The sequence below is a fragment of the Gallus gallus genome, chromosome 2 (genome assembly GCF_016699485.2).
Source record: "Gallus gallus isolate bGalGal1 chromosome 2, bGalGal1.mat.broiler.GRCg7b, whole genome shotgun sequence".
NCBI classification, from domain to species: domain Eukaryota; kingdom Metazoa; phylum Chordata; class Aves; order Galliformes; family Phasianidae; genus Gallus; species Gallus gallus.
Genome location: NC_052533.1, coordinates 92,130,201 through 92,143,124, shown reverse-complemented (window position 1 = coordinate 92,143,124; position 12,924 = coordinate 92,130,201). Strand labels below are relative to the sequence as shown.

The following is a 12,924-nucleotide window of genomic DNA, read 5'->3' as shown; positions in this document are numbered from 1 at the left end:
GAGAAACAACAGCCAAAAAAATACCTCATATTACTAAAATACTGATTTTTTTTCTTCTAAAAATCTTCCATCTTGCTGCTTGGATTCTAAACTTTTCTCTTGATAAATATAAACCAAAAAGCGTTAATGGTGGTTCCTGTCTAGGATGATGCTATGGAAAGACAAAACTTCATACCTCATATTTTCCTCTCTCCTAGCACTTGAAAAATACTGCCTGTTGTTTTCCCAGAGAAGTGAAGCTCTTCAGAATCCTTTATTATGTTCTGTTTGTTTCTTCAGACTTACACAGGTTCACAGTAACTGACATTTATTATAGCCATCATCACTTGCATTTTCTCTCTTGTTCAATGGAAAAATGATGGCAAATGAGAACTAGAGTCCCTTGATACTGTTCTGATTTTTAACTGTGAAAGCCATAGATAGATTCTGATTCTGCTGTTCTCTTTGGTAGATTTTTTATTACCTTCATCAGTAGCTCTTCAAATTGTACTTCCTAATAATTATTTGGATTGAGGATGCTAAGGCTAGTTATATTTATATACCTGAACAGAATATATTCATGCTAACTTAACAGCATATTTCTGTCAGTGCTACTCCAGCATGTGTTATGACATCAGCTGGAAAATATTAAACACACACACAGACACTGTTGTCTTGCAATGTCATCTGATAAAACTGTTGCAGAAAAGTGATTTTAATATTTTAACATAGGTAAACAACATTTTCTACTTGTTTGAACAGAACTTACCCCTCGTGTTCCAGGGAGAAGGCTTTTAATATGCCAGCAAAATGCACAGGATTTTTCATTCATAATATTATTTGCATGCTAGCAGGCTTCAGAGTTTTCCAGAGATGGAGTGCACCTGAAGCCATTAATGATGCATCTGTTCCTTAGGATTTTCAATCTCTAAATTCTATTTCTCTGTAACTTTTCAAGAATCACTATTTAAATGCCTGTTTAGTTAATTTTATTAGGAAAAGTTTCTTCTCCAAAAGAGTGGTGAGGTACTGGAACGGGCTGCCCAGGGAGGTGGTGAGGTCACCATCACTGGAGATGCTCAAGAAACATTTAGATGTTGTACTAAGGGACATGGTTTAGTGGGGGAAATATTGGTGGTAGGTCAGTGGTTGGACTAGATGATCTTAGAGGTCTTTTCCAACCTTGATGATTCTATGATTCTATAATTTTAGTGTGCTGGTAAAAAATCCTTCAAAAAAAAAAATCAAGATTATGCTGGCTTATTAGAGCTGACAGTTTAAACAGTCACCCTTGTAGGTCTCATCCCAGAGCATAAATTGCCATTTGTGAATGAGAACAGAAAATGGTTTAAGTCAGACTGTAGCTCCAGAGTTTGTTTCACTGCCTACTTCTTCCTACGGGTACAGGAAACTCATGGGCAACAACCAAGTCTCTCTCAAGACTGCATTCAGTCTGGAGTCAGGCTCCTGGAACTGAAAGATCATCTGTTTTTGATTGGGTAAGTGGATTCAGGGTTCACTGTGAAAACAGTGACACTGGAATGGGCTGCTCAGGGAGGTGGTGGAGTCACTGACCCTGGAGGAGTTCAAGGAATATTTGGATGTTGTGTTGAAGGACACTGTTTAATGAGAACTATTGGTGATGGGCGGATGGTTGGACTAGGCGATCCTGTGGGTCTTTTCCAACCTCAGTGATTCTATGATTCAATGATTCTATGAACAGCGAGAAGTGATTTAAATCCTTCCTTCTAAATGTGTCAGTGTCCTGAAGGTACCTTCCTTCCACGGTAATATTTTGAAGACATGCCTGAATGATCAAGGAGTAATGTCCTGCTCTGACTACTCCCACCAGGACCCTGGGTGTAAGGGCAGCCTTAGCTTGGATTTGTTTTTTCCATGCTCACTTGGATGAACATGGCAGAGCAGCACGTCATGCCGCTGGGCGGGTGGCTCTCACTGAGCATGGACCCTCTGAAGCCTGCACAAAATATTTTAGCCTGTGACCAACCTCACTGCCCTGGTCTAATCATATCAAGCAGCCACCCTCGATCAAGCTGAGTTACATTCTGTCACCATCACCAATTGAACCATAACATAGAAGAGTTAAGGTTGAAAGGGATCTTAAAAGACTGTATAGTTCCACAGCCCTTCTGCCATAGGCATGGATACATTCCACTGGAACAGGTTGCTCCAAAGTCCAGCCAACCTTGCCTTGAACTTCTTGGAAAAACCTGTTCCAGTGCCTCTTCACACTTTATGTAGTTTCTTCCTGATGTCTAATCCAAATCTCTCCTCTTTTAGTTTAAAGCTATTTCCTCTTGTCCTGTCACTACACTCCTTGACAAACCATCTCTCCCCATCTTCTGTAGGCCCTCTTTAGGTAATCAAAGGCTATGCTAAGATCTTCCTGGATTGTTCTCCAAGCCCAAAAACCCCTGACCCTGTCATTCTTTCTTCACAGGAGAGGTACTCCAGACCTCTGAACATCCGTGTGGCCCCCATCTGGACTCACTCCAAGAGGTTCATACCTTTATGCTCAGGGCCCCAGAGCTGAACACAGTACTCTAGGTACAGTCTCATGAGAGCACTGGGGGAGACCCACCTCCTTCAGACTGCTACCTAAGTTTCCCCTGACTTCCTGGGCTGCAAGTACACAATTGGCTCACGTTGAGTTCCTCATCCACTAGTACTCATAGATGCAGTTGAGAATCCCCAGTATTCCTGAACTTCAGATTCACAGCTATCTTACTCAACAGGAATAGTCTCCAAATGATTACACAAACGACATACTTTGCAACAAGTAAAAAACAAGGCTTCACTTGTATTTCAACTGCCTTCTGGACTTCCAGAAAGCTCCAGTTCTGCATTCATTTTCAGCATTCTACTTTTCATGCTACAAGGTAATCAGCGATGACTCAGTATTTTAAGTTTGTGAAAGAAATTGAGTGTTCTCTGTCATTCTAGCTTGATGAGGACAGCAGCAGAGTCACATCCAAACTGTTAGGTTGAAGCTCAGACTTAAAGCTCTCAAGTTCATACACCCCAGTTGATCTCATTGCATATGTGTTGAGCTCAGACTTGGCTTGAATCTGGAACTGCAAACTGTGGAAGAGACTTGCATCTTGCTAGGTTGGATGAGCTTAAGCCAAATGAAATTGCCTACAAGCTGGCAAAGATTGAGAAAGTAAAGATGTAAAGATCCAACTCAAAATCTGTCTGAGAAACTCTGTCCTTTTAGGCATAGTTCCCAGTAACAAACTGTGCAGCCCAGAACACATGAGCATGTAGATTTAAAGACAGCTGTTGAGTTCTTACTGTTCCTAGCTGGAAAGCCTGTTTTCATAGGTGCAACCTGCCATAAATTAGAATGATGTCACTGACATTGTACTGAATATATAATTAATTCAAGGTTAGATAAGCACAAAGGAAGCTGGCTGTAAAATATGGACAATAGAATCCTGGTCCAAAAACAATATTACCATAGATCTTACTTCATACCATACCTTTCTAAAGTTTATTCACCAGTTCCTTCCTCAATATCTGAAAATTTTCCAGACTTTCCCAGTACAGTCATACCATGACCATAGATGTGTGAATATAAATGCATATGCACGCATACACACTTATATACGTGTGTATATATACACACAAGAAAACCAGAATAAAACCCTCTAGGCTTGAAAATATTTTTTTCCTAGCTTGCTGAAAAATCTTTCACCTTAAGAAATGCTGATTTAAATGCTTTTATACTGTCCTCTCTGTTCAGTCAGATAATTCTATAAGATGGGAGAAACATGATTCATGAAGAGATAGGCTAGTCCACTTCTCTGACAAAACATAAGATTAGTGATGTTTCTCACATTTTCCTTTTTTTTTGGTTTTTTTTTTTTTTGGTTGTTTGTTTGCTTGTTTTGCCTAACTTGCACTTTAAGGTTGCTGTCAATGTCATTTGAACAACTTCCTTCAGCCATATAATTCACTTCCTACTTTTGAATTTTTCTTCCCTTATATCTAACCTGAATCTTTCGCTTGCCCTTGCAAGACTGCGACTTAGCCTATAGGCACAGAATCATAGAACCACCAAGGCTGGAAAATATCACCAAGATCATCCAGTCCAACTATTCTCCTATCACCAATATTTCCCTCTAAACCATGTCCCTCACTACAACATCTAAATGTTTCTTGAACACTTCCTGGGGTAGTGACTCCACTACCTCCATGGGCACCCATTCCAGTGCCCAGCCACACTCTTGGAGAAGTAGTATTTCCTAATGTCCAACCTGAATCTCCCCCTGGAGCAACTTCAGGCCATTCCCTCTAGTCCTGTCACTAGTCACATGGGAGAAGAGGCCTCACTACAGCCTCCTTTCAGGTAGTTGTAGAGAGTGATGAGGTCACCCCTGAGCCTTCTCTTTTCCAGAAGGAACAATTCCAGTTTCCTCAGCAGCTCCCCATAAGACTTGTGCTTCAGACCTCTCACCAGCTTTCTTGCCCTTCTCTCAACATGCTGCAGGGCTTCAATATCTTTCTTGTAGTGAGAGGCCTACAGCTGAACATGGTACTCGAGGTGCAGCCTCACTAGGACTGAGTACAGAGGGATGATCACTTCCCTGCATCTGCTGGCTGCACTGTTTCTGATACAACCCAGGATGCCATTGGCCTTCTTGGCCACCTGGGCACACTGCTGGCTCATGTTCAGCAAAGCATCAACCAGTACCCCCAGGTATATTTCCTCTATACAGTCTTCCAGTCACTCTGTCCCAAGCCTGTAGTGTTGCCTGGAATTGTGGTGGCCAAAGTGCAGGACTCAGCACTTGGTCTTGTTGAACATCATCCCCTTGGCATCAGTCCAGCTACAGCCTGCCCACATCTCTCTGTAGGGCCTTCCTATCCCCAAGCAGACTGATATTTCCTGCCAACTTGGTGTCATCTGCAAATGAGATGACATCTGAGCAGCCTTTCCTCCTCACTAGAGACTTATGGATACTGTCTTGTAACACCCTCCTTCACAAAAACCTTTACGTAACGTTAAATAATTTCCAGTCTTTTCTCACATTTTATAAAATTTTCTCATTGGTCTCTGTTTCAAACAATCTTCAGCTGGTCTACACTTTATGAAATGAAGCAAAGCTAAATCCAGGTATAAAAATTCACAAAAAAACTAATATATTTTTTATTCTCTAATAACACGGTTTGGCATATTTCTGTTATACACCATTGGTACAGTTATGTGGCTGCAAAATTAGTATTTTTAAATCAGGACTGAATCCTACAGATAACTAAATATGGGATTTCCAGGAGGACTTTGAATCATGTGGCACTTTAAAGTTGGATCCAATAAGAATGTTATGATGGTATTATCTGGCAAACTAAGCAGAAACTGGAAATAAAACTGTAGGGTAACTTTTATCTTATTTAACCGGGCTAAGCCTTTAATTGTGTTTACCTGTTTTCATACCTAAGTATATAAAGTGCAATAACTTAACTAGTCCAGTCATTTCACATCAATAACTACTTACTCTTGTGAAGTGGAAACTTCATCTACTTAATTGGAAACTTCAATGAATACTGAATTTTGAAAATGTAAAAAAAGTATGAGATTGAAGTACATTCTGGAAATAATTTATCTGTAGTCTTATGTGCTAACTATTCAACTCCTGAACTTTCAAAATAGAATAATCTTGATAACTAAATTTTTCTCTACTGGAAAACCTCCCTGCTGCTTATTCAATATTGGGTGCTGGAACAGTCAGATATGTGCAGTACAATCTGGTCTGAGATTGCAAAAAAAAAAAAAAAAAGACCCCAAACCCAGATGTAGATACTAGTGGATATATACATTCTACCTTGTGAAACATTCCTTAGCCAGTAAGAGACAGCTAATAAAAATATGTGGAGAACTTGTCTTTAGCAGAGGGGATGAAAGTAGGTTGGAGGTATGGAGATACTTGAACTCAGAGAAAAGAAACAGTAGGGTAGTCAGCAAAAATTAATTTGAATAATAACAGATAAGCCATGGATAAGAGAGGAAAAGAACCCAAGAAGAGAATCATTAATTAATTTTATCCCTCTTCTGTTTGTTATGAAGACGTGGTTTGCTGTGTATGACGGGACAGGGAAAGGAAAATACTATCTCTTTTTGTCAGTGGCACTAAAATAACAGGAAAAAGCCTCATACACAAGAATGTTAATTCACCTTGGCTCCATTTTCACTGTTCCCAAATGAGAAACAATAATGATCTTAGGGATCCAGCAGCGTTCCCTTAATAGTTCGTATGTTAGATCAGATTGTCTCCCACTTAACTAAACAAACTGATGCCATAAAAGTATGATCAAAATTAAAGATGAATTTAAGAAAATTACTTATGGCACAAAAAGAACGTTAATACTGCCCACATCATTATGTATAGAGAAAGAAGGTTATTTTGATTGAGGTGATAAATTACTTTTCTACAGCAGAAGGAAAAAAAACAGTTTACAGGTTCAAGCTGTAAAGTTATTAAGCAAGATCTGTCTGTACTAAGCAATGCACAGCATATTAGAAAAGTCAATTTTTTAAATTAAGTGGCAAATTAGCAAGTGGATGAAGGACTGACCTTGGATCGGGGTGGTGCTCGGATGTACCATTTACAGTCTACTGCTTCAGTTTCAGAAGCTTTTCCTTCTTTGACAATTTGTACAGATTCCACAATTCCTTCAGGTCCTCCCATTTCAAACTCACAGACTAAATAACAAAATACCAGAAAAATGAATCTTGAACAGCAAACAAAAATATTTTCTACAGCACAGCACAAAGGCCTCCAAAACATTGGAGAAACCAACATACCAACCTGGCAATGGTTTCAAAACTCCAAGGTCCTTAAAATCTGGATCTTAAAAATGGAGAAAGAGAAAATTAGTTTTGTTCAATACCTTGACTGTAATGTCAGTGTGCTAAGACCTAACTGCAGTGATATAGTTACACATACATTTCTTGGGATCATGACTTGCTTATACAAGAGGTTTAAAAACTATGACAACATAGTAATTATTAATGCAGAAAGTATTGATACTATTGTGCAAAGTTTCTATTCTATTTCTACTTCAGTCAAAATTTCCTCTATCTCACCCACTGTTTCATGAGTGAGTTTTAAAAAAAAAATCTGTATATGCTGGCAAGCAATAACACTACACAGTTATCCCCAAGATATTTGAATATAGTCTAATGAAAGAAGACAAATTTACAAATCCTTTCAGAATCCCTTTGCCTATTCTGCATTTTCAGTGTGATTATAACACCCAACTTAACTTCTTTCTGTGTTTATGAATACTCTACCATCCCTATCAACAGTGGGGATTCCCTTTCTTTCTCAGAAGCACCTACTTGATATTCCATAAATAAAATACAATATAAATTTATTATGGGATTCATCATGTTAATATGATAATAGATCTAATATGCCTCCTATTTTTTTATCCAATAAACATAACATTTACTAAGATGCTTTATATCATGCCTTTACAGCCTGACAACACTTTAATGAGTTTGATCATAGATCTACGTCTCAAGAAACAGGTATCCATAGACAAGTAGCATTTCAGACTTTTTTCACAGTTTGAAGATCTTGTCCTTTGAAACACTTTAGCCCCTTTTACATTTCTGGTTCTGGACAACTATCTCCTCAGAACAGACTAGTCTGCGGTTCTTCTCTCTTACACTATTGTTCTACCTACCATGAATGTTCTGTAATGTTTTCTTTATCTTCAGGGGAAATAAAACAAGAAAGAAATCCACTGTTCTTTACTTTTTTTTCCACAAAATTTGATAGGATCTGGTCTTCCAAAATCAATTATAAAGATCTACATACAAACTCTGCATCAAGATTCTCCTGGCCACATTCTACCCAGGCCTCTGAAGGACTACACAAAAGGAAAACCAGGTTAGAGTCTGAGCCATGTAGTCTACTCAGAACTCATTATTGCTTTGAGATTGACTCAATGTATCAAAAGTTATATAAACAAGGAGGAGAAAATTTGGCAAATAATACAAAAAATGAAATTTAGTGCTCTATGAGCAAGAACAGACATTTTAATCTGAACGTTGAGGATATGCTGTCAGAACTGGAGATGTAAAATCACCTTTCAGAACTGTCTTGTTATAACCAGGCTGCCATTGTTCTTCCCAGTTTTCTTTTACAGAGGCACAATATAAATCTTGACTAAATACTCATAAACTTAAGAGACTGCAAATATAATTGAGTAGGCAATTAATACTTACTGTTAAGCAGTTTTATAGATCAGTACATAGATATGATAACAAACAACAGTAAACTTAATTAAACATTTCAGTTAACATACTCAGATGTTGATATCTACTGCTGCAGGCAACACACTTAAAGGAAATATAATTTAACTCCTGGTTCAAATTAACATCCAAACCATGTCTAGTGTAACCATCACATTTCTTCTGAGTTTACAAGGACCGGCCTGCAAACACTCCAACTCATTTATGAAGTAGCCTGCAAACACTCCAACTCATTTATGAAGTACAGAGAAGCAAACAGGAAGAAAAAGATCTTGATAGAGTTTCTCTCATCTGAAGGGATTTTCATAGAAAGAAGTAATGGTAGCAAGTATCCAAATGCCTTGCTGCATCAACTGACTGTAGTAGAAACAGGTGGAGAGTGTTGGTCACAGACTGCATGTCAGAAAGAGAACATGAAAAGCTTTTTGCTCTTCAGGTTTCAAAGCCTGATCACATCCTACAGTAAACACATCATTAACCTTTTGTCAAGTCGTGCAGGACAGACAGCTCTGAAAACTTGGGGCATGAGAGACAGACCTGGCTTATTATGCAGCCCTTTGGGATGCAAGACTTATAGACCAAGAGAAAATGTGTCTGTTCAGTCATGCCCCCACATAGCTGATATGCTTTGTGTCAGAAGGCTTCTATGTCCAGTTTGCTTAGTTCATGACAGAAGTAGAGGGACAAGTTATCTGCTCTCCATAAGTATTTATATTATGGTAATAAAATTATTTTTCAAAATAGTAAAGTGAAGATAAAAAGAATTCATACATTTTTATTAAAAAACCTTTGTTTTCTAGATGTAAAACTCATTCTACCTTCTGTTTCAGTGTTTATTATCAATTTTCAAAGCATCTGTCTCGAGTAAACTTAATAAAGCTGAAGTGTAATCCAGACCATGTATTCTAATGCATAAAAAAAACTCCAAGTTATATCTTCTCTTTTTTTAGCAATACTGTTATTACAAAGTCACACCAAAGTACAAAATCTGTTAAAGTTCTAGAGATATGTTAGATCTTGAATTGGACAGGCACTGAAAAATTATCTTTCTGCAGCTTAATAGTGAGAGTGAAATAAAGTGTGTGACACTTGAAGTAATATATTAATAGTATATTGGCCAACACAACCATCAGGAAGTAAGGCATTATCAGAGATCCTAAAATTTCAACCATATTGAAGCATATTTACCCAGCAAAATTTTGTTTTTAGAATAATCTACCATTAAATAGATTATACTTCAGCACCTCTTCTGTATGCAATTCAATTGAACTGTTATTATCTGTCTGGCTGAGTCAGAACTCTTTTAACAATATCTAAACACTGACTGACTAGATCTTCTGATAGCCAGGTAGTCATCTCTTTTGGAACTTGATTTTCATTAGTTGCATTAGGGAAAATTTCCAAGTCAGAAAAAAAAAATGCTGTGAAAAACAAGATTGATCACCTACAACTAGAGAGAAAAATGTGCAATAAGTCTTAAGAGAACTGCAATACATGGACTTCTTGTTTCATTTCTTATGGGGAACTCTCTCATTAACTAAAATATGAGAAACATGGTATTTCCATAAGAAATGTGAAAATATGTAAAGGGCATGTAAATAGAAGACCTTGCAGCCAAAATAAATTCGATGCTTCTTGTACATGGAATATCACCTTTAAAAATAAACAAGCAAACAAAAAAAGGATATATCACCAAAGGAAAATTTTGGATATTACTAACAAAATAACAATCTATTATTTATGAAATTGATAACACGTGCTTTATTGTAAAATACATCTGAAAAATATTATGATATTTAAAATATGTACCAGGTTATTTAGGTTTACTGGCGAACAAACAGAATGAGATAATTTAGAATAGTCCAGGAAGAAATTGATGATATCTGTAGGTTTTCTTAACCTGTAAGAAATGGGTTAATGAGAAACCTTTCTGTTAAGAAATGGGATAATGAGACAGTGGTGGCTGAATAGATGGGCCCAGGATCTAGTTGGAGAACATTAACTGGTGGTGTACTATAGAAGTACATGCTGTCTGCAGTTCTGTTCAGTATCTTCATTAGTGATCTGGATGATGCAGCACAATGCTCCCTCAGCAAGTTTGCAAAGAACACAAAACTGGGGGTGGTAGACACATCAAAGGGTCTTGCTGCCATCTTGAGGAATCTTAAGTTGGAAAAAAGGACTAGCAGGAACCTTGTGATGCCCAAATACAAAGCCCTGCACCTGGGAAGGAACAACTCTAAGCAGCAGGACACACTGGGAGCTACCCGACTAGAAAGCAGGTCTGCAGAAAAGGACCTAGGCACCCAGTGAAACATGAGCCAGCAGTATGTCCTTGCTGCTCAGAGGGCTAACAGGACATAGGCTATGTTAGGCAAAGTATCACCAACAGGTGATCCTTCCCTCTACTCAGCATTAGTGAGGCCTCATCTGGAGTACACTGTGCATTGTGGTAGAATTTGTTACAAATCATGGCACAGTTAAATTGGCATTTCCTAGAATATCTTAGATCTAGAATCCATCTAGTTTCTCAGAATCATTTACATGTGAATAAAGTATACATGCTAAAGAATATGAACAATTAATGTGTGGTTAGAAGTCAAGGTGAAGGACATATCAGCCACAAAATTCTAGTGCATGCATGAGACCTATTTTGCAATTAACTTGATTTTTTTTTCCTGTTACTTAGAAATGAAGGAATTATTTGATTAAACTATACAGCATAGACAGTCAATTTTTGAAACAAACATGGTTATGCTTTTTTACACAGAAAAATACATTTTATGTATATAAGCAAAAAATCACAGCATGTAGAAGCTAAATTTGCTAATGATAAAAAAATGCATGTTTGATTTCATTTATTTAACAGACAACTACAGATATCTCTTTTCATTTTCCTGTATTTGAATAACTAGAAACAGTCATTCAAGTTTCAAACTATGAATAGTTAAGGTATTCTAGTGTATGCACATCTTTCTCTATCACAGAATTTATCAGAACTGATTTCATGTAAATACTCATGGAAAAGTAAATAGAACTGCAATATTCAGCAAGCCATCAGCTATTTATCTTCAAGTTTACAAAATTAGGTATCTTTTACAGTTATTTATGGGAGCCTAAACTAGTCCTGCATTCTTAAAGGGTGAACTATAATACTTCTCTGTAAAAGCAGTGGTTGCAGAACTCTGTACAAAACAACATTTTTTTATGGTTTTCTCCAAGTATTTGATGATACAATAAGCAAACAGGAAAGTGACCGAAATATTTATAAAGCATGAAAATGTGTTAAAGAATCACAAAAGCAAATCTAAAAAAAGAGGGGAAAAAGGTTCTTGAAATAAATATTTTGTGAAGTATATGAACAAGTGGACTTAGCTACTCCACTAGAACAGTGATGGAAAAGTACTAAGGAACAAAAAAGTTCTAAGTGAACTAAATACAGAAAAATATAGTAATTACTGTCTTGTTAGACAAAAGGAAATTTGTCCAATGAATCTCTATGACTCTAGTCTTACTGAAACTCCAAAAAATATTTCTGTCTGTACAACAGGATCTTCAAATAAAAACATAGTTTACTAGACACCCTGAAAAACAGTTCTGTAATAATTATAGCTAACAAAAGCTGTACTTGGTCTTGGTATTTTATATACTGACTTTTAAGAAAAACATTGTGAGCTATTTTTGAGATATTTTTGAGGCTACACATAGAACCATACTTTTCAAATTGTTCACATCTCAGCACAGTCACAAATGAACTTAACTGCAGTAAGTGCAAACAGAAGTGACTACAACTCAGCATTTCACCTTGGCATTCCAAATCAACAAGGATTCACATGAAGACAACTCAGTCACTAGGATTTAACTCAGCAGCAGCCCAGCACCACACAGCCATTCTTTCACTTAGCCAATGTCCCTCTACCAATACATCTCACCCAACACCCAGCAATCCTCCAAAAAACACCCACCCCCTAAACAACTCTCCCACAGCTTTATAGTCTTCCACATGTCACAGGGTGTGGAATAACCTCTTAGCAATGCAGGTCACCTGTTGTTGTCCTACCCCACCCTCTACTGCTGCAACATGATGGCTGTGGCTCTCCCCCATTGAGTGGTCTGTCCTGGGTGCACTCTCATTGCTCATCAACAGCCAAGACACTGGTTATGCTATTAACACTGTTTCAGCTGAAATCGGGGTATAATTGAAGTTAATGCCCTAAAGAAGTTTGAGAAATTCTGTTTTTGAAGATGTAGTTCTACAGGGAGGCACTACTCTGCCTTATGCTTTGTGTTCAATGTTCTGGTAAAGTATACAGCTTAGGAATATACAGTCTACTTACTCCAGCTACTTTATCCAGATTCCATATAGTATTGCTGAAATAACAAATACTGTTTCCCAGAAGCTGGATTTCTATTTATTATATATATATATATATATATTTAATTCTCATGTCACATTTACTGTTCTCAGCTCATTCACAATCAAATTATCTGTATGCTATAATTGGTACGTTACATCAGTGTACAACCTGCACAGCTGTGGTGACATCAGTGAGATGAGAAGTACTGCATATATTAGTAAGAGACAGGCATTTGTATGCCAAAAATTAATACTTGTTTCTTTGACATCATTTTGGAAATGTAAGGGCAGTGTCTTCAGAAAA

The 12,924-nt window shown here is 37.4% G+C and overlaps 1 protein-coding gene across 2 annotated transcripts in view; it reads right to left on the bottom strand.

Annotated features, from left to right (window-relative positions):
• NETO1 (neuropilin and tolloid like 1) overlaps positions 1–12,924 on the bottom strand; it is a 68,325-nt gene that overhangs the window by 23,637 nt on the left and 31,764 nt on the right. For both annotated transcript variants that reach the window (XM_419104.8, XM_046928118.1), the window contains exons 5-6: positions 6,810–6,851; positions 6,576–6,703 (exon numbers count right to left, since the gene is read on the bottom strand). In XM_419104.8, the coding sequence (XP_419104.3) occupies positions 6,576–6,703; positions 6,810–6,851 (170 nt within the window). The remainder of the gene's footprint in view (positions 1–6,575; positions 6,704–6,809; positions 6,852–12,924) is intronic.